Below are 26832 nucleotides of genomic sequence, written 5' to 3'. Positions count from 1 at the left end.
TAAATGTGTTTCTTAATAGTTCTAATGAAAAAAAAAGCAGTAAAGGAAAAACCTATCCAATTCTTCAAATTTGAATGTATGCTTTAGAGAAATCACTTCCTAGAGGTAAAGTAATAGAAATAATAAAGAGTGCCTGGATTTTTCAGGCAACATCCTAAATGCTTCACATAAATTATCTCATGTAATCTTAAGAAAATTCCAAAGCAATAGGTCTTTTACTGTTCCCATTTTACGGTTAAGGAAACTGAAGTTTAGAAATATCAAATAACTAAGTCATTTAACTAGAAATGGCCTATTAAAGACAAATACACATGTTTGCCCCTAAAGTCCAAGCTCGTGGTCATCATGCTTTAATGCCTTTTCCCTCTTTTCAAAATATTGATGTGGCTTTGGAAACATGCTTCAAAAATGGAAGGGATAACCGTTGTGATCTTATGCAGACTTTTGAGAGGATATGTTTATACACAAAAAAATGACGAAAGTGACAATGTCACAATTGTGATCAACTGAAAATTTCTTTCCAGAGTGGCTGAGTCATAACTTCCCTGGTAAGGTTTTTGTCCTATACTTAAAAACGAAATGTGCTAATATTATGTTGTAAACTTCAAGTTTGGGCAAGGTGAATGACCAACGGAAAACAAAACTCTTATTAACATCAGCCATCATTACTAGGTGCCTGAAACGGTGAATGTTGCAGACTGAACTCTCCTTTCCCTTTTGTTACTCTAAAATATAATTTTCTTACTACCATGTCATTAAAAATTAATGTGAATAACGTCATAATCTTAAATCGCTTCGAGTTAGTGAACCATGTCAATTGCTGTAAGAAATACTAAGATGTATTCAGTGAAAAGGACATGCTTATGAGGCTCCGAAGTAAGGAACTGTGTAACCTGTACGGCTTATCTGTACGCTGACATAGGACTGTTTAGAACGATGGATTCTGGAATTCTGTCAGTGACCTTAAGGCAGAAACAGCCTCTGCAGGTGTGTGGCTGCCGCAGAGTAGTCGAGATGTTTTTCTTACCAAGGGACTAGTAAATAAACGTTAATTTGCCTTATTTGGCCTGCTGGGAAACAGACTAGTATGTAAAGTGTAGTGAGAGAGCGGTCACTCCTGAGCCAGGCAACCCTAAGGCCCGCTGCCTGAGAAGGGGTTGGGCGGAGGGAAGGCTGTCCTGGGCATAGGTTACGTGAACGTAGTCTAGACTGACTTCGCGAACCAGCAGTAACCCTTGAGCTGGCTGCAGGCACGGTGGCTGCCCACCCCCTGCTCAAGGCCACGAAACTTCGGTTCCTCTGCCCTGATGTCAGGGAGTCCGTCTTGGACAAGGCAGGTACTTCTCGGCGGGCCCCTTCCACAAGAGATTCGTTTTATTAGTAGACAGTGAAGAGAAGGTATGAACTTCCTTGTTTGCCGAATGGCCGCTTCTACTTCCGCACGCTCTCGGAGCGGTGTCGGAGTTGCAGAGCTGGAGCTCCGCCCCGGGCTTGGCCATGCCCTGAGCTTCCGGGTTTTGGCACAAACAGAACTCTCCACCCAGAACACCTGCCGCACGGGTTCGCGCCCCAACACACTGTTCTCGTTCAGTGGGGCACAGCGCGTTTTCAGCCCCCCCACCGGAAACTGGAGCGGCGGAAACCCCAACTCCGAGGCGGATCCTGTGACGGGCTTGGGTGATGTCTCGCGACGTTTCTTCAAATCTCACGAAGAAGGGTTGGAGGAGGCTTCACTGCACCGCCCCAGTTTTTACGTCATTGCAGAGTCACGCCCTTAGGCGCCCGTTTGCGCGCTTGCGCGTGCTGCGCACGCGCACTCGCCTTTCCTCCGCCCCCGCGCGGGCTTCCCTCTGGCCAGTCGCGCGTGGGCTGAGGCCCTGGGCGGGCCGTGTGAAGGCTTGTTTGCCAAAGCGGGGTCCCCGTCGCAGTTCGGAGCTCCCTTCTTCAGGGGAGGGGGTAAAGGGTGTAGCCCCCCTACCTAGGGTGAATGGGCTGTCGCGTGGGCTGCTAAGGGCAGGCTGGGGAGCACGGGGGCCGGGGACGCGACCATGAACTCACCCGTGGACCCCGGAGCTAGGCAGGCGCTGAAGAAGAAGCCGCCCGAGCGAACGCCCGAGGTAAGGCCAGCCGGCCCGGCGCGCCTCCCGCTGTCCAAAGGACAGCATCCCTCTGTCGGTCCGAAACTTGCGGCGACTGTCCCCTTGCCAGAGCCTCGCACCTGCTGCCAAGGTATCTGTTCTCTGAGTCCCCGGCCGGGCCCTTGTCGCGGGCGGGTGACGACCGTCTTTCCTGCTCGCTGTGCCGCCTTCCCCGCACACCCGTTCTTGCCGGTGACTTCCCAGTGTTTTCGATAAAAAAAAAAAAAGCACCATTACTAAGTCGTATTTTCCCAGGGTAAAATGTGGGTCTCGGAATGAGATTGTCCCGTAGGTAGGTAGACTCTGAAAAATTGTAAGTGAACTATAACAGCCGTGTTATTAAGAAATAACTTCTCTTAAAGTTCTTTGAAATGCTGTTCAATTGCCTAAAGAAAGATAAAGTTTTCAAGATAGTTTAAAAGTTTGCATCCAGTCAGATGATGAATTCTGGTGGAGAATTATGCGTATCTGAAGATAAGTTCTGGGGAGGTAGTTTTTCAGACTGTGTCACTGGGAAATGTTACAGTATTTTGTGCTTGGATCCAAAACCTGCTGTATTGAGTTAAATGATTTTCACTTGAGCTGAAGGCTGGTGTTTGGGCAAATAACTAAAACCTGTTAACCTTGGCAATCCCTATAGAGGCTTAAATTGGGGGTGGGAGGGAGGTTTTCCTTGGTTTGGAGAAGTTTCCATAATAAGTGGTATGTTTCCTAAACCAAAAAGCAAAAACTAGCAACAATGTGAATGGATTGTTGGATTGTCTTGTGTGTAATTGCAATAAATAAAAAGAAGTGCTTTGGTTAGTTCTTCCTAAGTCACTTTTGTGTTTTTCAGATTTATAATGTTTTGCATAGTAAGTCTCAGTAATTTGGGCTGACCTTTTGTGACATGATATTAGTCAAGGTGTAATTGTAGCTGCTGGGTCAAACTTTGTTATTGGAAATCCTGATCTTTGCATAGAAACAAAAGCAAATTCTACCACTTTCCACGGTCCTCTTTTTGAGACTTGCGTTTGTAATCCCATGTGTCTTAATTTTCCTCTGATAATTCTTGAGGTCATTGTGAGTTAATTGAAAGCATTCACTTTGAACAGGTGAATCTACTATAGTTTTTATATCATTAGAAAGTATCATACAAGGCTTACAATGTATAATGTAGGTTTTACTTTTAAGTATTACTTATGATAAAATCACATTTTAATGGGAAGATCCTAATTTTCTTTAATAACAGAATGATCTACTTTGAAATTGCTTATTTTTGAGCTTTAGGAAATTTTCTAAACTGTTCACAAAGTTATGGTGGCCAGTGTGTGCTGTGTAAGTACTTTATCTTGTTTTACTGGAACAGCAGCGTTATTTAAGGAAATGCTAAACAACTGCCCACAGTACACAGACTGGAGCTCTGACATCTAGCAGCATAACTTGTTAACTGCTTGAATCACTGGCAGTGCTTTTTAAACTTTTATTTATTGATTTATTGATTGATTGATTGCCACGCCACGTGGCTTGTGGGATCTTAGTTCCCCCACCAGGGATTGAACCCGGGCCCTTGGCAGTGAAAGCGTGGAGTCCTAACTCCTGGACCGCCAGGGATGTCCCATCATTGGCAGTGCTTTTGAATGAGTGTAGAATTTGTTCGGGGTACAGAAGTATCAATAAAGAAGTGATAAATTGAATCCTAGTGTTGAGCTATTTGTGGTAAATAATTTGATGAAATTCTCATAGGGTCATGTCTGCTTTCAGAAGATCCTTATTCTTTTTAGTGGACTCTTAAGGGTCTATTATAAATATATTCACTTAACAATTACTTGTTGAAAGCTTACCAGTTCAAGGCGCTATTTTGTGCACTAGGATGTATCAGTGAACAAAACAGGCATGCCCTATTGTTTACATTCTAACAGAAGGGGGAGGGGGAGTAGGCAGATAAATGTAATAAACAAGTATGTTACATAATATGTTAGCTGATAATTGCTAGTTAAAGAAAGAGCAGGATAAAGGAATTGGAAGTAAGAGACAAGGACTGGGTGCAATTTAAGGTAGTCGGTGTCCTGGTTGAGATGAATTTTGATTAAAGTCTGATTCATGTGATAGAGTTAGCCGTGGTGATATATGGGGAAATAGCTTTCCAAATAGAATAGTCATTGCAAAAGTTCTAAGATGAGAACATGTCTGGTGCATTCAAGGAATAGCAAGGAGCTCTGAGTGACTGGAGAAGAGTGGTAAGAGATGAAGTCAGAGAGGTGATAGTGGTGGTATAGGATGGAGCTTATCATGCAGGACTTTCTAAATTGTAAATTCTTTGACTTTTACTTTGAGTGAAAGAGGGTTTTGTTTTCCACCGAAATGTTTTGAAGCAGAGGAATGATGTTATCCTAGTTTTTAAAGCATCCCCTGGCTGCTTGCTGGGTTGAGAATAAACTGTGGGAGCAAGGGTAGAAAGAAACAGGAACATCAGTTAGAGGTTATCACATTAAAGCAGGGAAGAGATCATAACTCAGACTAAAGTGATAGTAATGCTGGTGGTGAGTAGTAGTCAATTAAGGAAACAGGATTTAGCCAACAGGATTTGCTAATGGATTAGATTGTGCTTTGAGGAAAAGAAAAAAATCGAAATGATTTCAAGGTTTTTGGCCTGAATAACTGGAGTGTTGGAGTTACCACTGAAGAGAGTTTGAGCTGCCATCAAAGAGACTGGGAAAGCTGCAGGAGGAGTAGTTTTGGGGAGGGGAGTGGATCAGAAATTCAGTTTTGAACATGTCACATTTGAAATGTCTGTTAGAAATGTCAAGTAAGGAGTTGCGTATACAATTTATAATTATTTCTAAAGAGAAGGCTGGGTTGGAAATAGACATTTTATAGTTATTAGCTTACAGATAATGTGGAAAGTCACGAGACTAGATGAAATTACCGAAGTAGTGAGTGTACACGGGAATAAAAGAGGACCAAAGACAGTGCCCTGGGGCACTTGATCACTACAGGGTCAGGGGAGAAGAGCAGAAACCAGCAAAGGAGAAGGCATGGGAGCAAACAGTGCAGGAGAAGAAAAACTAGGATAGAGTGGTGCTGTCCTGGAAGCTAAGCCAATAAAGTGGGTAATATAGAAGGGGATAAAGCATTCATTCAGCTTATTTTTCCTTGAATACGTACTGGATACAAAGCATTATGAAAAAATATACAAATAGATAAGAATCAGTGTCTTATAATCTTGTAATTAGACGTTTACATCATATAATTAATGAATAAAGAACTCTTCTGTTTGTTTCGGGGACAAAATTAACGGTTCTTTTATTTTGACCCATCTGTTTTCCTTACATGAAACTATCAACTCAAGCATAGTCCTAGTGAGCCAGACACTGAGAATGGAAACTTTTGTAATGTATGCCATTTAGAACTGTGTTCTTAACACAGTTTTTACTTTTCTGGCCATTTCTCCTTCTGTGTAGATTCAGCTTCCACAGCACATTTCATTGTCTTTCCTGAGCTAGTTCTCTGATTTCCTTTCCCACCTTACAAAGATCTTTTTTTTTTTTTTAATGGAAAATTTTAGACTTAAATACTCTGGGGGAAGCTAAGTGCTCTAAAGCAAGAAAAGCTGTTAAGGTACTCACTTTGAGTCGTTATGCCAAAATTAAAGATGCCACAGTCAAAACTGAGACCTTGAATTTGGCTTTTTCTTAACTCAGTCCATATTCAATGCCATTCTTTCTCTGTAATCTTTCTTTTTTACCTCGGAGTGAACACCTTATTTCTCTTATATTTCTGTCTCTAAGTGCTTAATACCATGTTTTGTGCATGTTAAATGATCAATAAATATGTTAAACAGAACAAAATTTAGAATTAATTTTGTAAAGTTCTCGTGTTAAAAAGATAATACTTCTGTTCATTAGAATTGCTGATTTTGTACATCCTGGGTGGTCTCATTCTGCACCGTGACTTCAGTTAATTTTTATAGGCTGACACCTAGGTCTGTATAGCGCATGTTACCCCCTTCCATGTGCTTCAGATATATATATCTAACCAGTAAATTGTCCTCCAGGTTCTTCAATCACTAGTCTCAAATTGAAACCATCATCATTCCTCCTTTTTAATATTCTGCTGGTGACTGCCCCAGTTGCTCAATCCAGAAATTACTGTTTTTACTCTTTTTTTTTTTTTTTTTTTTGCGGTACGCGGGCCTCTCACTGTTGTGGCCTCTCCCGTTGCGGAGCACAGGCTCTGGACGCGCAGGCCCAGCGGCCATGACTCATGGGCCCAGCGACTCCGCGGCACGCGGGATCCTCCCACACCGGGCACGAACCCGCGCCCCCTGCATCGGCAGGCGGACTCTCAACTACTGCGCCACTAGGGAAGCCCAGTGTTTCTACTCTTGATTCCCCCTGCTGTCTTCCTCTCTATATCTAACTGGTCACTAAACCTTGTTTGATTTTACATCTTGAATCTCTCTCTACCTCTTCCTATCCAGCTGTACTACCCTAGTTCACACTTTTATCGTTTCACCCCTGAATTTTTGCTTGAGTCTTTTTATTTATTGTCCTATTATTGCTAGAGTGATCTTTCTAATACTCGGATCTGATCATCTTCTATTCTTGCTCAGAATTTAATTACTTTCCACTGCCTAGATAGGTTAGCAATATAAGTTATCATCCAGATAATTTTTGAGAATTAAAAGAGGTGAGTTAATATTTATACCAAGAAAACAGATTAAAGGTCTGTCTCCAGCAAATTGAGATGTATGGTTACCTCACGCAGATGATAACATTAATTTATCCATTCAGTTAACAGATGATATGTTAGGCACAATACTAAAAGCCAAGGTTGTAGAGAGAAATTGGACATGGTCCCTATTCCTTAGTGACTTAGGAGACTGACATGAAAACATTAGTAAAATGTTAAGGTTACTAGTGACAAAGGTACGGATAAGGCACTTTACAGCTGCAACTGGGGAAAGGACAGGCTTCTTGGAGGAGCCTTAAATTAAAGCTTAGACATCGTGAATAGCTGTCTGGATGATATCCAGAAGGGAGGTCATTCCAGGCAGAGAGCAGCAGGAGCAAAGGCACTAATGGTGACAAGCCAGGTACATTTGTAGAACAAGAAGCCAGTCTGTAAGGCTAGAGCATGCATTCCCAATGGGGATGATGTCATCCCCAAAGGGACAAAAATTGGGTCCTCTGGGGGGGGAGTGAAAAAAAAATCTTAGATATTACTGTGGTTTGTGTAGTAATATCTACACAAAACTCATCCCTACCTGACAAAGTCTTATTCCTTAATATTTAATTGGAGATGGGTTGGCAATTATGAAAAATACTCTTTGGAGGGATGTGATAATGAAAAAAGGTTGCAGAACACTGGGCTAATTAGTGTATGGGGTGTTTGTGTGTGTAAGGGGATGGTACATGGTGGTAGATGTTAAATGTTGAAGCTGGATATAATAGTAGGATTGGATCATTTCAGGGATTTGGACTGGATGTTGTAAATAAAGGAGAACTATTGGAGGGTTTAAAGCCCAGAAATAAGATCAGTTTTACAAAGATTACTCTGTGGGCATTGTTGAAGATGTAGGGGGGGAGCAGGGGGTGGGTCGGGAAGGGCACAGGCCAGCTACCTTAGAGGCAGTGTGGTTTACAGTAGGATGAACAAATAACATTTTGTCCAAACCACGATATTTTTCTGTGTGAAAGGCAAGACTGTTAATGATTATATCAGGATAACCGGGGAAATCAGGAGATACGGATCTGGTTATAGGAAACAAATGCAGTAGTTCAGGAGTGAGATAAGGTAGCAGAATATTTGATAGTGGAATAGTGAGGAAGTAAAATTGGCCCAACACGGTCACTGGTTGAAACGGGAATTTGTACATCCCACCAGAGTTTTTTTTTTTTTTCCTTTTAACTTTGAAATTGACTGTAATACACATACAGTAAAGTCCACATGCTTATAAGTATAAGCCAGCTTAATTTTCACAAATATATTTAGCTGCCATCCAAATCATGATATAGAATATTACCAGCACTCCAGAAACTCCCCCTTTGCCCCTCCCAATCAGTACCCTTTCCCAAAGGGAAACTGTTCTGACATCTTTCACCATAAATTAGTTCTGCCTGTTTTTGAATTTCATTTGAGTGGAATCATACAGTATGTATTCTTTACAGCAACCAAGAGGACTATGAAACTATCTTGGTTCTTTGCATTTTATCTCTGGACTGGACTTTGAAGCTCCTCCCTTGGCTTTCCTTGATCTTCATGTATTTATCCTTTTTTATACCGTGACTCACCTACCCTTTTGGATTGGCCACCTCATTCTGTCCAAGCCTACTCTTGCGGTAACCGCCTCACAGATGCTGCACTTGAGGCAAAGATATACTCTGTCCTTACATTCTTCTCAAGTGTCTGCAATAGCTTTTCCATGTTGGGACAGACTTGGGTTGGGTCCATTCAGAGTAATGCAAAAGTTCAGATAATTTCTGAATTTCTCATTTGGGTAACTGTGTATAAGAGTACGTTATTAAAGAGCAGAATTAGGCTAGAAAGAGAATTCAGTTTTGGAAAGGGTTTGAGACTCTCTACAGGAGACACAGAGATGTTCAGTAAGCATTTGGAGCTTCAGGTCAAACCAGGTTATGGGTCTGAGTTGGTCTGAGAGTCTACAGCATATGGGTCATAGGTGAAGTCATGGGATTGGTAGGAATACTCAGAGTGAGAAAACTAAGTGAGAATAGAAGGGCAGACCCTTTGGGTGCTCTAATATTAAAGGGATGGGGGAAGGAAAAGAAAACTGCCAAAGAGAATGAAAAGAAATTGTTTATAGAGGTAGAAGCAGAACAGAAAAGTGGTGTTACAGGAGGACATTTCAGAAGGAAATCCCTAATCATTAATATCAGGTACTATAGAGAGTTCAAGAAAGGTGAGGACCCATAAATTCTTCGGGTTGCGTCCATCAGAATGGTTTCAGTGGACTGAAAACAGAGCCTGACTGCAGTGGATTAAAGTGAGAATCAGACCCAAGAAAGTGAAGGCAGCAAGTGTACTGTTTGTGAGTTTGGCTCTGAGGGGAATGGGAAAGATGTAAAGTCCTCCATTATCTTCTGCCTAGCACTCTAGCCTTATCGCCCCCCACCCCCAAACACATGCATTTTAAACTACTTATATAAATATCCTAACAGTACTTTTTAAAAAATTTTTTTTATTGGAGTTAAGTTGCTTTACAGTGTTGTGTTTCTGCTGTATAGCGAAGTGAATCAGTTATATGTATACATATATCCCTTCTGTTTTAGATTTCCATCCCATTTAAGTGACCACAGAGCATTGGGTAGAGTTCCCAATGCTATATACATAGTAGTGTATGTATGTCAATCCCAATCTCCCAGTTCATCCTACCCTCCCCCTTCCTCCCTTGGTATCCACAAGTTCTCTACATCCGTGTCTCTACTTCTGCTTTGCAAATAAGTTCATCTGTACCATTTTTCTAGATTCCACATATAAGCGATATTATACGATATTTGTTTTTTCTTTCTGACTTACTCTGTATGACAGTCTCTAGGTCTATCCACGTCTCTGGAAATGGCACTATTTCGTTCCTTTTTTATGGCTGAGTAATATTCCATTGTATATATGTACCACATCTTCTGTATCTTTTTGAATTATGGTTTTCTCTGGGTATGTGCCCAGGAGTGGGATTGCTGCGTAATATGGTAGTTCTATTTTTAGTTTTTAAGGAGCCGCCATACTGTTCTCCATAGTGGCTGTACCAATTTACATTCCCACCAACAGTGTAGAAGGGTTCCCTTTTCTCCACACTCTCTCCAGCATTTATTGTTTGTAGATTTTTTGATGATGGCCATTCTGCCTGGTGTGAGGTGATACCTCATAGTAGTTAAGATCAATGGAACAGGATAGAAAGTCCAGAGATAAACCCACGCACCTCTGGTCACCTAATCTATGACAAAGGAAGCAAGAATATACAATGGAGAAAAGACAGTCTCTTCTATAAGTCGTGCTGGGAAAACTGGACAGCTACATGTAAAAGTACAAAATTAGAACACTCCCTAACACCGTACACAAAAATAAACTTAAAATGGATTAAAGACCCAAATGTAAGGCCAGACACTATAAAACTCTTAGAGGAAAACATAGGCAGAACATTCTTTGACATAAATCGCAGCCAGCAAGATCTTTTTGACCCACCTCCTAGAGTAATGAAAATTAAAAATAAATAAATGGGACCTAATTAAACTTAAAAGCTTTTTCACAGCAAAGGAAACCATACATGAAATGAAAAGACAACCCTCAGAATGGGACAAAATATTGGCAAACGAAGAGACCGACAAGGGAATAATCTCCAAAATATACAAACAGCTCATGCAGCGCAATATCAAAAAACAACCCACTGAAAAAATGGGTGGAAGACGTAAATAGACATTTCTCCAAAGAAGACATAGAGATGGCCAACAAACACATGAAAAGATGCTTAATATCACTAATTATTAGAGAAATGTAAATATCCTAACACAGTACTTTTCAACCTGGGCTACGTATGTTTTTCAACCTGGGGAATTTTTTTTTAATGCCCAGGCCCACCCTTCATTTCTTGAATTAGAACCTTCTGGAATGGAGTGTCAAGCATTGTTATTTATAGAAGTCTCCTTAAGTACTTCTAATATATAGACAGAGATTAGAAGCATTGTCCATTGCGCCATATTCTTTCTGTGTGCTTTATATAGCGTGGGAAAGTGTTTAGGGCCCTGGAATTTGGATTTGGACAAGCCTACTTCAGATCTGTGCTCTAGCACTGAGAATTTGAGTGACCCTAGGAAAGTTACCTAACTTTAAGATTGAATATCTTTGGGGGATTGTCACGTGGACTGAATGAGATAATATATGTAAGTTTTTATTTAGCAAAGTGCCAATCATAATGAGCCCTCAATAAATGTAGCCATACATATTAGTTTGCTGTTTCCTTTGTCTAGAACACCATCCTCTCACTTGACAAATCCAGACTCCTCACTGAAGTCTCATCTCCCACTCCTTCTCTGTGTCCCTTCCTCTGCCATAGCAATTACTGTACTGTGTTATGATTACTGGCATGTTTGTCTCTCTGGCTGGAGTGTAAGCTCCTTGAAGACAGTGACTATATCCTTATCTCCCAGTTTCCATCATGCAATACTTGTTACATAGTAGGTAGCCAAATATTTGTAGTGTACATGACTTTAAAGAGAAAAGGAATCTGAAAAATACTGTTCCCCTATTTTTCTAGTAGTGATTTTTGTTGGTCTGTTACTTGAAGTGCTGGGGAGAAAAGACTGATGAAGTTTGGCACAATGGCAAAATTTGCCATTAATATCCTCTTATTAAAATATGAATAATGTACAGTTACCATAAAGAAACTATGTGTTTTACCTGGCAGTTCTTCAGAGACAATTCAGATAGAGGAACTTAAGTCATACCTTGAAACAGGAACTTCTTTTTTATATGGCTTTGAAACACATTTCCAGTTTTAACTGCAATGCCAGTTTTAACTTTTCATGTGTTTTTAACCAGGTGGCTTAAAACTTTTGCTGGGCAAATATTTTATGCTCAGCTAGATGTTAATGTAATTGCCTATTTACAATCCAGAAAAGGGTTTTGTTAAAAAACAAAAAAATAGCTTATTTTTGTTACCAAATGTTAAAGAGGGAACTTGGACTGAAAGAATGTAAACTTTAGTATTCTTGTAATTATTTGTTAATCTATTTCAGAATTTAGAGTAATGGTTTTTAAATGTACACTTGTAGAGATTTTTTCTTAATTGGCGAAAGAGCACCATTGTACTTGGAGTCGTTTTTGAGTGAGTCACTGTGTGCATCCTTGAGGGTGGCAGAACAAAGATTCTATTGTGCTTTTCTACAGCAGATGCACATTCAGAGGTTTCCTTGGAAAATAAGAGAACTTATTTATGCTTCTGGGCCCCTCTGACCTTCATTTGTAAGCTAAACTGTATAGAAAGGGAATACTAGATCTAGATGGGGCCTTTATTAGAGAGTTCTTTTGCATGACACCTCATTTTACATGTATTGGAGATTCCCAACTTGAGAAAAAAACTGTGGCCATTCAGGAGTTTAGACACCATAAAATCTTGTTTTTGAGAGATGAGGAGCTTCCCTGAGAGAGAATTCTGCAAAGAGGAGGAGCAGCCAGCCATGGTGAACTTAACTGACAATGTCATGTTCTTTGAAAGGGATGTAGGATTGTGAGCTCTGTAACATTGTAGTTATCATTTGGCTTTACCTTGAACTGGCCTGTATAAACTGAGGTCTTGCTGTAAATAAAAACTGAATGAGCCACTTTATTAAGAACTTGAGGTTATGGAGGCATAAGCAGCCCCCATTTGATGTTCACTACTACCAGACATTCTTCACTACTTTGCCCCTAACTGAAATTTTGGCAGCCTTAGGGCTTCTGGCTTTGACATGTGGCAGAGGCAGTGGGACTCGTTGGACAGGACACTTAGTACATAGCAGAAGTAGCAGCACCACCTAGCATGTATTTGTGAACGTATGTATATGTAGCTCTTCCAAAAATACTTTAGCTGATGGTTCAAGAGCTAGTGAAATGGGTTGCATACAGATAAAGGAACTGAACTTGAGAGAGGTAAAATGTCTTGCTCAAGGTCACATGATTCATCAGTCACTTCCTCAGTCCAGTAGTGCCCCACTGCTTTCTCTTTATCAGTGAACTTCAGGTTACATTTTAAGCTTTGAACTGTGTTTTTTTTTTTACTGACATCTATATAGAGGCCTAATATTTTCCCAAGTAAATGTCTCTCATTTAATCTTGACTTTACTGTATGAAGTATAATACTTTAAGGTGCCTGTGTCAATTTAATGGAAGTTTATAATTCTCAAGTTTTAAGTAGAATGAAAACAGGTGTGCTTGATATGTGATTTTTTTTTAATACTATTCTGTTTTATAACTTGTTTTCAGAGGATGGTAGCCTGTTCTAGTTTGGTTTCTTAAAAGCATTCATTTAATATGAGAAGGCTTCATCATAGTATATTTTTTAGAAAAGAGTTTATAAGTGTCACAAGTGGCAACTGAAGTTTGGATTGCTTATGAGCTCCTTAAATGACTCTCTGAGGCAGAGTTGAATGCATACTTTTTTTGTGGAAGACTGCCTGATGAATGTTTGTGTGGTAAATATTTTTAGAGTCCTGTTTTTAAGTGCTGGGGATAAAAGATTAAAGTTGTTAGGGGAGGAGATGGGCAAGTACACAGACAAAATACAGCCTGTTTAAGTACTGTGATAGTTGCACATATCAGGTGCTCAGGAGTTTTGTAGGAGGGCTGTTGGGAGACAGGAGTAAAGGGTAGGCAGGTGTCATTCAAATTGTTTTAGAAAAGGGAACCCTGACATGAGTATAGATTTGAATATATAAAAGTTAGGTGATGAAGGAACAATGTGTGTTTCCTGAAAAGGGAACAGCATTTTCCAAGGCCACAAGATGAGCTGGGTATGAACGTGCAAGTTGCCTGCATAGCTGGAACATTGGGACAAGAATAAGTAGTAAAATAGGTGAGGCTGCAGGCATGGTCAAGATCCAGAACATGAAGGACTGTGTTCTCCTTGTTAAGGAGTTTGTATTTTCTTTTTAGAAAGATCACTCTGGCAGCACTCTGAAGAATGGATTACAGGGGGCCAGACTAGAGGCAAGAAGGCTGTTTTCTGTTATCCAGTAAGAAATAATGAATCCCTAAATTGCTCCAGTTGGTGAGATGGTGAGCAGAGATGTTTAGAAAGTAGGATTGATAGATTTCTTACCAGAGCCATTGAAGGTGAGTACTGTCACCTAAATCAGGGAACCGAGGAGCAAGACACAGCTAGGGGTACAGATAATCAGTTTAACTTTGGATATTTGCACTTGAGATGCTGAGGGGTCACCCAGGTGAAAGTGTGCAGTAGAAAGTGTAGGTTGTTTATTACTTCCCATTAATTAGCTGGTATTCTGTATAGGAGAACTTGCCCCACTTGCCCCTCTCCTCCTTCTCTAAAAAAAAAAAAAATCACTGAATTCAAAGATTATTTTTGTATTTTTAATATTGTCATTATTCTTTTTGATTCTTAGGTTGCCCCAACTTTAGCCACTGGGAGCCCTTTTCTAAGTCAGCTCCTGTGTCCTTTTGGCATGACCCAGTAGTCTTTAAGTAATACCTTACTTTCTGGCCCAAAAAGGTGTTCCAGGCTTTTACTTTCCTTACTCTACTACTGAAATCAGCCGTTTATGGGATTGGCCAAAAAGTTCATTCGGTGTTTTCCGTAAGATGGCTCGCTTAGTTGTCTTTATCTTCATGTGAAACAATCTTGTTAGACTGTATTGTGATAGCTGTCATGTCAGCGTGCATTTAAAAAAAAATCAAAATTGGTGAATTTTTGTGTAGCCATTTTAATATTGAAGATGGAAGAAAAAAGCAACATTTTGGCATATTATGCTTTATTATTTAAAGAACGGTAAAAACGCAACTGAAACACAAAAAGGTTTGTTCAGTGTATGGAGAAGGTGCTGTGGCTGATCGAACATGTCAAAAGTGGTTTGCAGGGCCTCCCTGGTGGCGCAGTGGTTGAGAGTCCGCCTGCCGATGCAGGGGATACGGGTTCGTGCCCCGGTCTGGGAGGATCCCATATGCCGCGGAGCGGCTGGGCCCGTGAGCCATGGCCGCTGAGCCTGCGCGTCCGGAGCCTGTGCTCCGCAATGGGAGAGGCCACAACAGTGAGAGGCCCGCATACCGCAAAAAAAAAAAAAAAAAGTGGTTTGCAAAGTTTGGTGCTGGAGATTTCTTGCTGGACGATGCTCCACGGTCAGGTAGACCAATTGAAGTTGATAGCGATCAAATCGAGACATTAATTGAGAACAATCAACGTTATACCACGGTGGAGATAGCCGACATATTCAAGATATCCAGATCTTAAGCACTGAAAATCATTTGCACCAGCTTGGTTATATGAATCACTTTGATGTTCCACATGTAAGTTAAGCGAAAAAAATCTTCATGACTGTATTACCGCATGCGATTCTCTACTTAAGCATAATGAAAATGTTCCGTTTTTAAAACAAATTGTGACGGGAGATGAAAAGCGGATACTGTACAATAATGTGGAGCAGAACAGATTGTGGGGCAAGCTAAATGAACCACCACCAACCACACCAGAGGCCGGTCTTCATCCAAAGAAGGTGATGTTGTGCATATGGTGGGATTGAAAGGGAGTCCTCTCTTATGAGCTCCTTCCAGGAAACCAGACGATTAATTCCAACAAGTACTGCTCCCAGTTAGACCAACTGAAAGTGGCACTCGACGAAAAGCGTCCAGAATTAGTCAACAGAAAATGCATTATCTTCCATCAGGATACCACGAGACCATATGATTTTTTTTATGACCGGGTAAGAACTGTTATAGCTTGGCTGGGAAGTTCTGATTCATCTGCCGTATTCACCAGACATGGCACCTTCAGATTTCCATTTACTTCGGTCTTTACAACATTCTCTTAATGGAAAAAATTTCCATTTCCTGGAAGACTGTAAAAGGCACCTGGAATAGTTCTTTGCTCAAAAAGATAAAAAGTTTTTGAAAGATGGAATTATGAAGTTGCCTGAAAAATGGCAGAAGGCAGTGGAACAAAACAGTGAATACATAGTTCAACAAAGTTCTTGGTGAAAATGAAAATGTGTATTTTATTTTTACTTAAAAGCCGAAGGAACTTTTTGGCCAACCGAATATCTGCGGAACCTGGGTTCCTTTTAGTAGGAAATGGTATTTAGAATCCATGGTCTGGGCTCCATGTGTGGTAAGTGTTATATAGCCCTTTATTGCCATTTTGCAGAATATATTTACACCTTCACGGATGATAAAACCAATGGAATGGAATTCTGTGTTTAATGTATGGGCTTGTTAACTTGGAGATATTGTTGAAAATCTTTAAAATAATTGTCTGCTGAACATAATTTAACCTTTGTTTTGTAATTTTATAATACACATTTGTTACCATGTGATAGTGTCCATGCTACACATTTAATAGGTATTATTTTATTTTATGTTTAAAAGGAAGCAGTTTGTCATTTCTATTGTACAAAAAATAAATGTTAAGCAAATTATCCAATGTTACATGGTTAGTAACTGATAGAGGCAGAATTTGAAACCACAGCTGTCTCCACAGTCCAAGTTTTTAACCACATTGTTAGGCTGAAGGCAGCCTAACGATAATTTGGGGAAGATTCTTCAGCATAAGTTTCTACAGCTGTAGAATATGTATATCTTGGGATTGAATCTGTACTAACCATAGAGATCCATCCTGAGAGTTTTATTATTGTTAAAATTGCTGGGATAACGAGTAAAATATCTTGGTTAATGAGTGTTTTAGATACTTGATGTTGTATTGAAAGTTGTATGAGATGACTTAAGCCTATCATAGGTAAGAAATAAACTGGTTTTAGACTTTGAGAAACAAAAAATTCAGAATTGCTCTAAGCATTCCACTTTGAGTTTTCCAAGTTTTGGTTGGTTTTATAAGCATGTGTAGAGCAGCAGTCAGCCGAATTGAGAGATGGAGTTGCTGAGAGAAGCGTACTGCTTGGTACAGCGTTGACGAAGGGGATAGAAATCCCAAAGTGCTTAATTAGAAGTGTATACTTAGCAGAATTATTAATTCCTCATACATACAGAGCTGCAAATATGAATTGAATATTTCATTTAGCAGTGAAATTGAAAAGTCATAGAATATGCCTACAGTGAATGCATTAGGTATGGATCATTTGAAGGGCAGTTTGTAGGATGGCAGTGGTCTCACCCACCTCACCTTGCCCACCTTCATTCGTGTAACTGACTGGCTGAGAGGGTATGGCTGATATGTTTTAGGAAGCGCTGACTCATCACCGCTTCCTCACCTTTTTGCCCAAGTGGAACTTATTATTTTTATTCCCTAATCCTGAGTTGGTATTTGTCCTTCTCATACACCTGGATGATTTCTGCAGTATTTTGTAATTACAGAACCAGTGGTTGATCTAGGTGTTACTGATCTGGAATGTCATAAATTCTGAGTTTTTTCATCTTCCTCATGATTTCCCTCTTTCACGTTGAGTAGAGCAGCTTTCAAGTGCACACTAAATAATTAACATCACTTTGAATATAGCATTTAATTTTTTTATTACCAAGAAATATCTGTAAGACTTCCAGTCTGCCTCTGCCAGGGTTGTTTGTTTGTTTGTTTTGGCTTTCTGTAATAGCTTTTATTGATCTTGGACATACCAAAAGCCTAACAGATAGTGCAGTACGTTTAGCCTGTCTCAGAGATAATTGGTACAGAAACCACAAGAAACCCCTTTCTTTTTTTTTTTTTTTTCCAGGCAGGAATTAACACTTTTTTTTTTTTTAACATCTTTACTGGAGTATAATTGCTTTACAATGGTGTGTTAGTTTCTGCTGTATAACAGAGTGAATCAGCTATACGTATACATATATCCCCATATCCCCTCCCTCTTGCGTCTCCCTCCCACCCTCCCTATCCCACCCCTCCAGGTGGTCACAAAGCACCGAGCTGATCTCCCTGTGCTACGTGGCTGCTTCCCACTAGCTGTCTGTTTCACATTTGATAGTGTATATATATCCATGCCACTCTCTCATTTCGTCCCAGCTTACCCTTCCCCCTGCCCGTGTCCTCAAGTCCATTCTCTACGTCTGTGTCTTTATTCCTGTCCTGCCCATAGGTTCTTCAGAACCATTTTTTTTTTAAGATTCCATATATATGTGTTAGCATATGGTATTTGTTTTTCTCCTTTTGACTTACTTCACTCTGTATGACAGTCTCTAGGTCCATCCACCTCACTACAAATAACTCAATTTTGAAGAAACCCCTTTCTAAGACTAGCATTACACAGTCAACAACTATCAATACTTGCTGTCCTGCGTAAACCAAAACCTTAACCACTCACATCATATGAGAGAATTAATCAGTTTGCTACTGCAACCATCCTTTGTTCTGGGAGATTATTTTCTGTCCTTTCATAAATGCTTAACATCTTGTGACCCTAAAACCAGGTGCACAGGATTTACTAGGCATCTCAGTGCTTGCGTTCCTCCTCATTAATAGGTTATCAGCCAGATAACCGGAGTGGCATAGATCCTACCAATAAGCCACTTGTTCTAAACTTTCTGTGCATCAGAACCACCTGTAGGGCTCATTAAACCACAGATAGCTAGGTCCTACTCCCAGAGATTCTGATTCACTAGGTCTGGGATGGAATCTGAGAATTTGCATTTTTGCCAAGTTCCCAAGTGATGCTGATGGTGCTACTATAAGAGTCTTTCAGGGTTGTTACTTACATGTAGTGGAACCCAATTCTGGTCAATTTAAAGAAAAGGAATTTATTAAAAGGATAGTGGGTAGCTACAGAATTGTTGGGAGTGCTGGAGAAATAGACTTGGGGCTAGACAACTATGATCCATACTCTTTATCACATATTTGGTAAAGATACTACTGCTGCTAGCACTGAACACAGTGGATACCACAACTTGCACTGCTGAACATCTATACTGTACACTGCATGTGTTCACAGACCCTTCAACCACTAGCTGCCAAAGTGGATTCCGGATAGTTCTTCCTTCTCGGTATCACTAGATTAACAGTTTATGATGAGTATATGTGATTGGTAGTGCTTGGGTCATTTGCCTGTGCCATAGTTTTATGGAAGGTTGGAAAAGTGAAAATCTGATAGACTCAGTTTCCACCAAAACTCATTAGTTGAGGTATTTGCTAAAGAGGTATTTATTCATGGCTTGACTTCTTTGTTAGATATTGTTGACCATATGCATTAGGAGTCGACAGAGTATTGCCTGGGAACCAAATTAGCCTACCAACTATTTTATAAATAAAGGTTTATTGGAATGTGCCCACACCCATTCATTTACTTTTTTTTTTTTGGTTGTTTTCATGCTACAAAGGCAAAGTGGATTAGTACTTGTGACAAAAACCATATGACCCAGAAAACCTAGAATATTTATTATCTGACCCTTTATAGAAAAGTTTGCCCACCCCGGATAGGAGTAATCCTAATACTTCTATTCAAATCCATGCAGTCACCATTTATAGATGCTGTTGGAGAACTGTGTGTAAAATGGCCAAATTGTCAAAAATTGGAGACAAATAAAGGGCAAACTTTTAGATAATTTGAAGGACTTTTAGAATCTAAAGTTCATCACTTTGTCAGACTTTCTTCAGGCAGAGAACTGGAGAACCACGTGTATATTTCAAAACTTGTAAATTATGTTTTCACTTAGACTTTAAAATTGAAAAGTGAATTCCTAATTCTTTGTCAGCTATTCATGGCATCATCAGTGATGTACCAGAGATGTCCTCTGACTTGAAAACAGAGGAAATGCTATGACATAATTCAGTTGAGGATCTCAGGAAATTCTGGGACTCCTGGACTCTAGCCTACCCTCATTGGGCAGGTCAAGTTATGGACTTCTAATTCTGTTTGCCATTACATAACAGTTTTCAGACCTTGTTTGCCACTAAAACAAAATTGTCTTGACGTTAGAAAATAACACGCATTTCCATGGAATAGGCATTTTGTGGGTGTCTTACCAGGTTATGATGACTCTTAATTCAAAGGGTGGGGCCCCAGCAGCTGTGTTTGTAGTATATGACTACACCTACCAACCACTGTTTTGGAAGTTCTAGCTCATGCATTAAAGCTAGAGGGGAAAAAAAAGTACATATATACATAGATTGGGGAGGAAATACTAGTGTTCTTGTTCACAGGAGATGTTACTGTATATGTAGAAATTCCAAAAGAATCTACAAACTGTGAAATTTATTAAGGTTTATAGTATACATCTTAAACTTATCACAATCAACCTTCAAGTGATATTATACTATTTCTTATATAAGAACCATACAATACTATACTTCCATTTTTACCTTCTGGCCTTTGTGCTTTTGTGATGCATTTTACTTGTACACATAAATAAACCTCATAATACATAGTTGTCATTGTTGCTGTTTCCTTAAATAGTCAACTGTCTTTTAAATAATTAGAAAAAAGATTTATATTTACCCATGTAGTTACCATTTTCCAGTTTTCTTCATTCCTTTGTGTAGCTCCAGATTTCCATCTTGTATCGTGTTCCTCTTTTATGAATGACTTTTAACATTTTTTGTAGAGCAGGTGTGCTGGTGATTGACTGACTCAACCTTTGTATATATGAAAAATATTTTGCCTTCCTCTTTGAAAGGTATTTTTACTGGGAATGGTATTCTAGATTGATAGTTTTTTTCTTTTGTGACTTTAAAGGTGTTACTACAGTGTTTTCTGGATTGCATTGTTTCTGACTAGAAGTGTTCTTTATTCTAATGATCTCACTGTGTAATTTATCTTCTTTCTCTAGCTGCTTTTATAATTTTATCATTTTTTAAGCAATTTGGTTATGATCTTTGCTGTTGTTTATTTCATGTTTCTTGTGCTTGAGTTTTGTTGAGCTTTATGGATGTGCAAGTTTATAGTTTTTATCAAATATGGAAGATTTTCCACCATTCTCCAAATTGTTTTTTTGTTCTTTGTCTCCTTCACAGTGACTCCAGTTATACTTCTGCTAGGCCTGCTTAAAGTTGATGCCTATCTTACTGTTCACATTTTTGTGCTCTGTTCATATTTTTTCCATCTTTTCTCCCTGTGTTTTATTTATTTATATTTTTTAATTGAAGTATAGTTGATTTACAATATTATGCAGTGTTAGATCATACATACAACATAGCAATTCAGTATTTTTGTAGATTATACTCCATTTAAAGTTATTATAAAATATTGGTTGTATTCCCTGTGCTGTACATTACATCTTTGTATCTTATTTATTTTATATTTAGTAGTTTGTACCTTTTAATCTCCTACCCCTATCTTGCCTCTCTCCCCACTGGTAACAACTAGTTTGTTTATATCCATGAGTCTGTTTCTGTTTTGTCATATGTATTCATTTGTTTTACTTTTTAGATTCCACATGTAAGTGATAACATGCAGTATTTGTCTTTCTCTGTCTGATTTATTTCACTAAGCATAATACCCTCCAGGTCCATCCATGTTATTACAAATGGCAAAATTTCATTCCTTTTCATGGCTGAGCAGTATTCCATTGTGTGTGTATATGTGTGTGTGTGTGAGCGCACACATACGTACACATGCTACGTCGTCTTTATCCGTTCATCTGTTGATGGACACTTAGTTGCTTCCATATCTTGGCTGTTGTAAATAATGCTGCTATGAACATTGGGTGCATGTACCTCTTTGAATTAGTGTTTTAATTTTCTTCAGATGTATACCTAGAAGTGGAATTGCTGGATCTTACGGTAGTTCTAGTTTTAGTTTTTGAAGGAACCTCCATACTGTTTTCCATAGTGGCTGCACCAATTTATATTCCCTTTCCTTACTAGGGCTCCCTTTTTCCCACATCCTTGCCAAGATTTGTTATTTGTGATCATTCTGCTGATAGCTGTTCTGACAGGAATGAGGTGGTATATAATTATGGTTTTGATTTGCATTTCTCTGGTAATTAGTGATGTTGAGCATCTTTTCATATACCTCTTGGCCATCTGTATATCTTCTTTGGAAAAATGTCTTTCATGTCTTTTTCTTCTGCCCATTTTCTCATTGGGTTGTTTCTTTGATACTGAATTATATGAGCTGTTTATATATTTTGGATATTAACCCCTTGTTGGTCATATCATTTGTAGATATTTTCTCTCATTCAGCAGTCAATTGTCTTTTTGTTTTGTCGATGGTCTCCTTTGCTGTGCAAAAGCTCTTATGTCTAATTAGGTCCCATTTGTTTATTTTTGCTTATGTTTCTGTTGCCTTAGGATACAAAAAAAATATTGCTGTGATTTATGTCAGAGTGTTCTGCCTATGTTCTCTTCTAGGAGTTTATGGTTTCAGGTCTTACATTTAGGTCTTTAATCCATTTTGAGTTTATTTTTGTATATGGTGTGAGGAAATGTCCTAATCTCATTCTTTTACATGTAGCTGTCCAGTTTTCTCAGCATGACTTACTGAAGAGATTGTCTTTTCCCCATTGAATATTCTTGCCCCCTTTGACTTAGATTAATTGACCATAGGTATGTGGGTTTATTTTTGGGCTCTCTATTCCATTTCATTGATCTATGTGTCCTTTTTTTGAGCCAGTATCATCCTGTTTTGATTACTGTTACTTTATAGTATAATCTGAAGTGAGGGAGCATGATACCTCAAGCTTTGTTCTTTTTCTCAAGGTTGCTTTGGCTATTCAGGTTTTTTTGTGGTTCCATATAAGTTTTAGGATTATTTGTTCTAGTTCTGTGAAAAATGTCATCGGTATTTTGATAGGGATTGTATTAAATCTGTAGATTGCTTTGGGCAGTATGGACATTTTAACAATATTAATTCTTCCAGTCCATGAGTACAGGATATCTTTCCATTTCTTTATATCATCTTCAGTTTCCTTTATCAGTGTTACAGTTTTCAGCCTATGGGTCTTTCACCTCCTTGGTCAAGTTTATTCTTAGATATTTTATTCTTTTCATGCAGTTTCAAATGCAATTGTTTTCTTGCTTTCTCTTTCTGATAGTTCATTATTATTAGTATATAGAAAAACCACAGATTTCTGTATATTAATCTTATATTCTGCAACTCTATTGAATTCATTTATTCTAATAGTTTTTTAGTGGAAATTTTATAGAGTTTTCTATATAAAATATGACATCATCTGCAAATAGTGACAGTTTTTCTTCTCTTCCAATTTAGATGCCTTTTATGTCTTTTTTTCTTGTATGATTGCTGTGACTACGACTTCCAGTACTATGTTAAATACAAGTGTCAGGAATTGGCATCCTTGTCCCAAGTTTCCAAGGTTCGAGAGCAGAAGTCATGAAGGTTAGGTCTGAGCTGGTTCCATTTTCTGTAAGTGTGTGCTCGGCCCAACCCCCCAGCAACCTCGGCATTTTCGCCCCCAGAGGGTAGCAGTGCTGGACCATGAGAGGCCAGAGTGGGCAGTCGATGTGGTTCAAGGTGCACACTGGGGCAGTCCCAGCACACTGGAGTTCCAGACTGCTTCTGATCTGCTGTCCCCACGAATGCCAGTAATGGTTGCCCTCACCCCATTCAGATGCAGTGCTGGGTCTGAGCTGGCTCTGTCTGCCACGGCTGTCTACTCTACTTGACTATGGCAGCCTTCACCCTAGTGGGGAGCTGCGCCATGGAGCAAGAGGGGCTGAAGCGGCCCTCAGCATGAGCCAGGGTGCACGTTTGGGCAGATGCAGGAAGCCAGCTAGAGTACCTGGCATTTTCAGTTGCTTTCTCCACCCTGTTTTGAGAGAAACCAAGCACGTGGGTGCTCTTCACTAGCAACGTCTAGATTTCTCACAGCCCCCCTGCTAGTCCCACTGGTCTTCAAGTCAGCCAAGAGGACTTATCTTTCTGGTGTTGGACCCCAGGGCTGGGTTTCCTAATATGTGGTTCACACCCCTCACTGTTTGGGGAGGGTCTCTGAGCCCATGCAGTCCCCCTCCTCTGCTGTGTCCCCTCCTAGGGGCACAAGTCCTCACCTGATTGCTTCTCCTCTTTTCTTACCTGATTTCGTGTGGATCTTTCATTACAGCCTTGGTTGTATAAGAGCCTTTCTGCCAGTCTCCAGTTTGTTTTCAGTGAGAGTTGCTCCACACGTACAATAGATGTATTTTTGATGTGTTCATTGGAGGAGGTGAGCTCTGAATCCTCCTACTCCACCATCTTGATCTCCTTCCCCCATGTATTTTATTTTTTATTTCTATTTTTGTGTCTTTAAGTTTTTAAATTTTTTCTTTTACAATGTCTTAATGTGCCACTTATCCCATCCAGTGTGTTTTACATCTCAGTGTTATTTTCATCTCTGGAATTTGTTTTTAGTGCCCCTTCTTATATAGTTAATCTTTTCTATATTTTCTTGAACATATGGAATACAGTTTCAATAAGTTTTTAAATGTCTTTTTGTACTAATTCTGTTATCTGGTAATTACTGAGTTGGTTTTGATTTTTTCTCTTCTCCTTATGGGTCATTTTTCCTGTTTCTTTTCATGCCTGGTGATTTTTAATGGAGTACCAGAGATTGTGAATTTTACTTTTTTATGTGCTGGGTATATTTTATTTCCTGTAAATATTCTTCTGGGACACAGGTAATTTGGAAATCATGTGACCCTTTGGGGCTCTTTTTTGAGCTATGCTACATAGCACCAGAGTAGCATTTAGTGCAGTGTTAATTTTGTCCAGTACTGAATCCAAAGGCTTTTGAGTACTCTACTAAATGCGTTCTGAATTATGAGATTTTTCCACTCTCCCTGGTGGGAATAATAACTCTTCTGGTCCCTGTGTGAGTTTTGGGTATTGTTCCCTTTAATCCAAGAAGTTTAAACCTCAAAACTGTTGATGTTTTGGCCCAGAGAATCCTTTATTCTGGGGGCTTGTCTTGGGCATCATAGGATATTTAGTAGCATCTCTGGCTTATAGTCACATGATGCTAGTATTGCCCCGCCTTCCCCTCTGAAAATTATGACAACCCCAAATGTCTCCAGATATCACTATGTCACCCAGGGGGCAAAATCAGTCTTGATTGAGGACCACTACTCTAATCTTTTCAGATGGTTCCTTCCCTGAGTTCAGGTATTTCTTCATGTACATGGAAAGATCAGTACTCAACCTAGACTCAAGTGAGACCTTCTGTAGGTTTTCAGAACATTCTTTTCTGTGTAGTATGCGCTCTCTTTGTCCGGCTTTGCAAACTTGAGCTACCTTCTACTCTGCAGGTGGCCAGCTACTTCTTCTCAAGATACCACCAGGCAGTAAGGTGTGATAATTATATGAATCACCTAATTCGTTTCCCCTCTCTCAAATGCCACTGTCTTTTTTTCGTAATGTCTTATCTGTTGGAAAATGTTTCATTTATTTATTATGATCTTTAGTTGTTTTAGATGGAAGGTAAGTCCAGTCCCTCTTATTCCATCTTGAATGAAAGCCGAAGTCTCAAAAGTTTGTCTTTTACTTTGGAAGGGATGTTTTGTAATGCTCCTGACACTGCACCCCTGAAAACGTTAAAATGGCAGGTCTTTGAGCCCTCATAGAGTTAATATCTCACTTCCAGGAGTTCAAGTGTGTTACCCAAGACTCCAGGGTACCAGCCACTCCTTGCTCATTCTCTTGTTCATTCTGTTCAGTCAGCAAAATACATATGTATTGTGTCAGGTGGTCTAGATGGCTTCAGGTTATATTATGGTAGAGACTGAGAAAGTTGCAATAGCCCTTAGGCAAAACTGTAAGTTAATATTGTCCTGCACAACTGCCAACTGTTTCTTGTACTTTTTACTTTAGTAACTGGAATGGCAAAGAATACATTCACCAAATCAATACCTGAAGCTTAATTAATCATTCCTTCAACAATATTGTGTCTGGGACTTGCAGCTGTGCCCAGAGCTAAAATTTGGTTAAGTCTGTGACAGTCTGTAGTCATTTTTTAGGATCCGTCTGATTTTTGCAGATGATGCATGAGAAGGGCTGTCACCCCTGCATACCTTTTTTTTTTTTTTTTTTTTTTTGCAGTACGCGGGCCTCTCACTGTTGTGGCCTCTACCATTGCGGAGCACAGGCTCCGGACGTGCAGGCTCAGCAGCCATGGCTCACGGGCCTAGCCGCTCCGCGGCATGTGGGATCTTCCCAGACCGGGGCACGAACCTGTGTCCCCTGCATCGGCAGGCGGACTCTCAACCACTGCGCCACCAGGGAAGCCCATCCCCTGCATACTTTTAAGCCTTTACTGGCGGCCCTAGTCTTTGCTTCTTTGCCTCTTTGGAAAAGCAATATTGTCTTTTATTTAGTATCTTGTTCTGGGGAATGGGGCAATTTCAGAGGTTTCCACTTGACTTTTTCCACTATGACAGCTTTTACCACATAGGTTCCTTTGTGGGAGTTATTCTAACTGCCAGATAAATAAATTCTAGTTATAAACTTGGGGAGTGGAGAGAGACAAGACTATTAGGTGGGTCTGCAGGCTCAATGAGTTCACTATGAGCCAGACTTTTTCCAGGACTCTGTTTCTGACCTCAACTCAAAGTTTTGGCTAGGAGGTTGTTTCTTTTGCCCCACGGAACCTTGACTTGGATCATTCTCTTAGTTCCATTCAGCTGGTAGCTGGTCTGGTCTAAGAAGGAATCACATATCCGGTTCCTTGGTGCTGTTTCATGTGGCCTTTCTCTTTCAATGAGGCTATTTTGGGCTTCCTCACAACATTGGTACTCTCAGGGTATTTGAATCTTAGAAGTTACACGACCTCACTTTTGGCACATTCTTTTGGTCAGAACAAATCACAGGACCAACCCAGATCCATGCGGAGGGCACCTAGATTCCTAACTTTTTTTTTTTTTTTTTTTTTTTTTTTTTTTTTTTTTTTTGCGGTACGCGGGCCTCTCACTGTTGTGGCCTCTCCCGTTGCGGAGCACAGGCTCCAGACGCGCAGGCTCAGCGGCCATGGCTCACGGGCCCAGCCACTCCGCGGCATGTGGGATTTTCCCGGACCAGGGCACGAACCCGTGTCCCCTGCATCGGCAGGCGGACTCTCAACCACTGCGCCACCAGGGAAGCCCTAGATTCCTAAGTTTTGATGAGGGAGTGACAAGGTCTCA

General features: G+C 39.9%; 1 protein-coding gene across 5 annotated transcripts in view; it reads left to right on the top strand.

Moving 5' to 3' along the window:
- Positions 1-1872: 1872 nt before the first annotated feature.
- RAPGEF6 (Rap guanine nucleotide exchange factor 6) overlaps positions 1873-26832 on the top strand; it is a 228136-nt gene continuing 203176 nt past the window's right edge. For all 5 annotated transcript variants that reach the window (XM_060093317.1, XM_060093318.1, XM_060093316.1 and 2 more), the window contains exon 1: positions 1873-2117. In XM_060093317.1, the coding sequence (XP_059949300.1) occupies positions 2049-2117 (69 nt within the window). In that variant the 5' untranslated portion in view covers positions 1873-2048. The remainder of the gene's footprint in view (positions 2118-26832) is intronic.

Source organism: Mesoplodon densirostris, chromosome 3 (genome assembly GCF_025265405.1).
Source record: "Mesoplodon densirostris isolate mMesDen1 chromosome 3, mMesDen1 primary haplotype, whole genome shotgun sequence".
In the NCBI taxonomy this organism is placed as follows: domain Eukaryota; kingdom Metazoa; phylum Chordata; class Mammalia; order Artiodactyla; family Ziphiidae; genus Mesoplodon; species Mesoplodon densirostris.
This window is presented reverse-complemented; position numbering and strand designations above follow the sequence as displayed.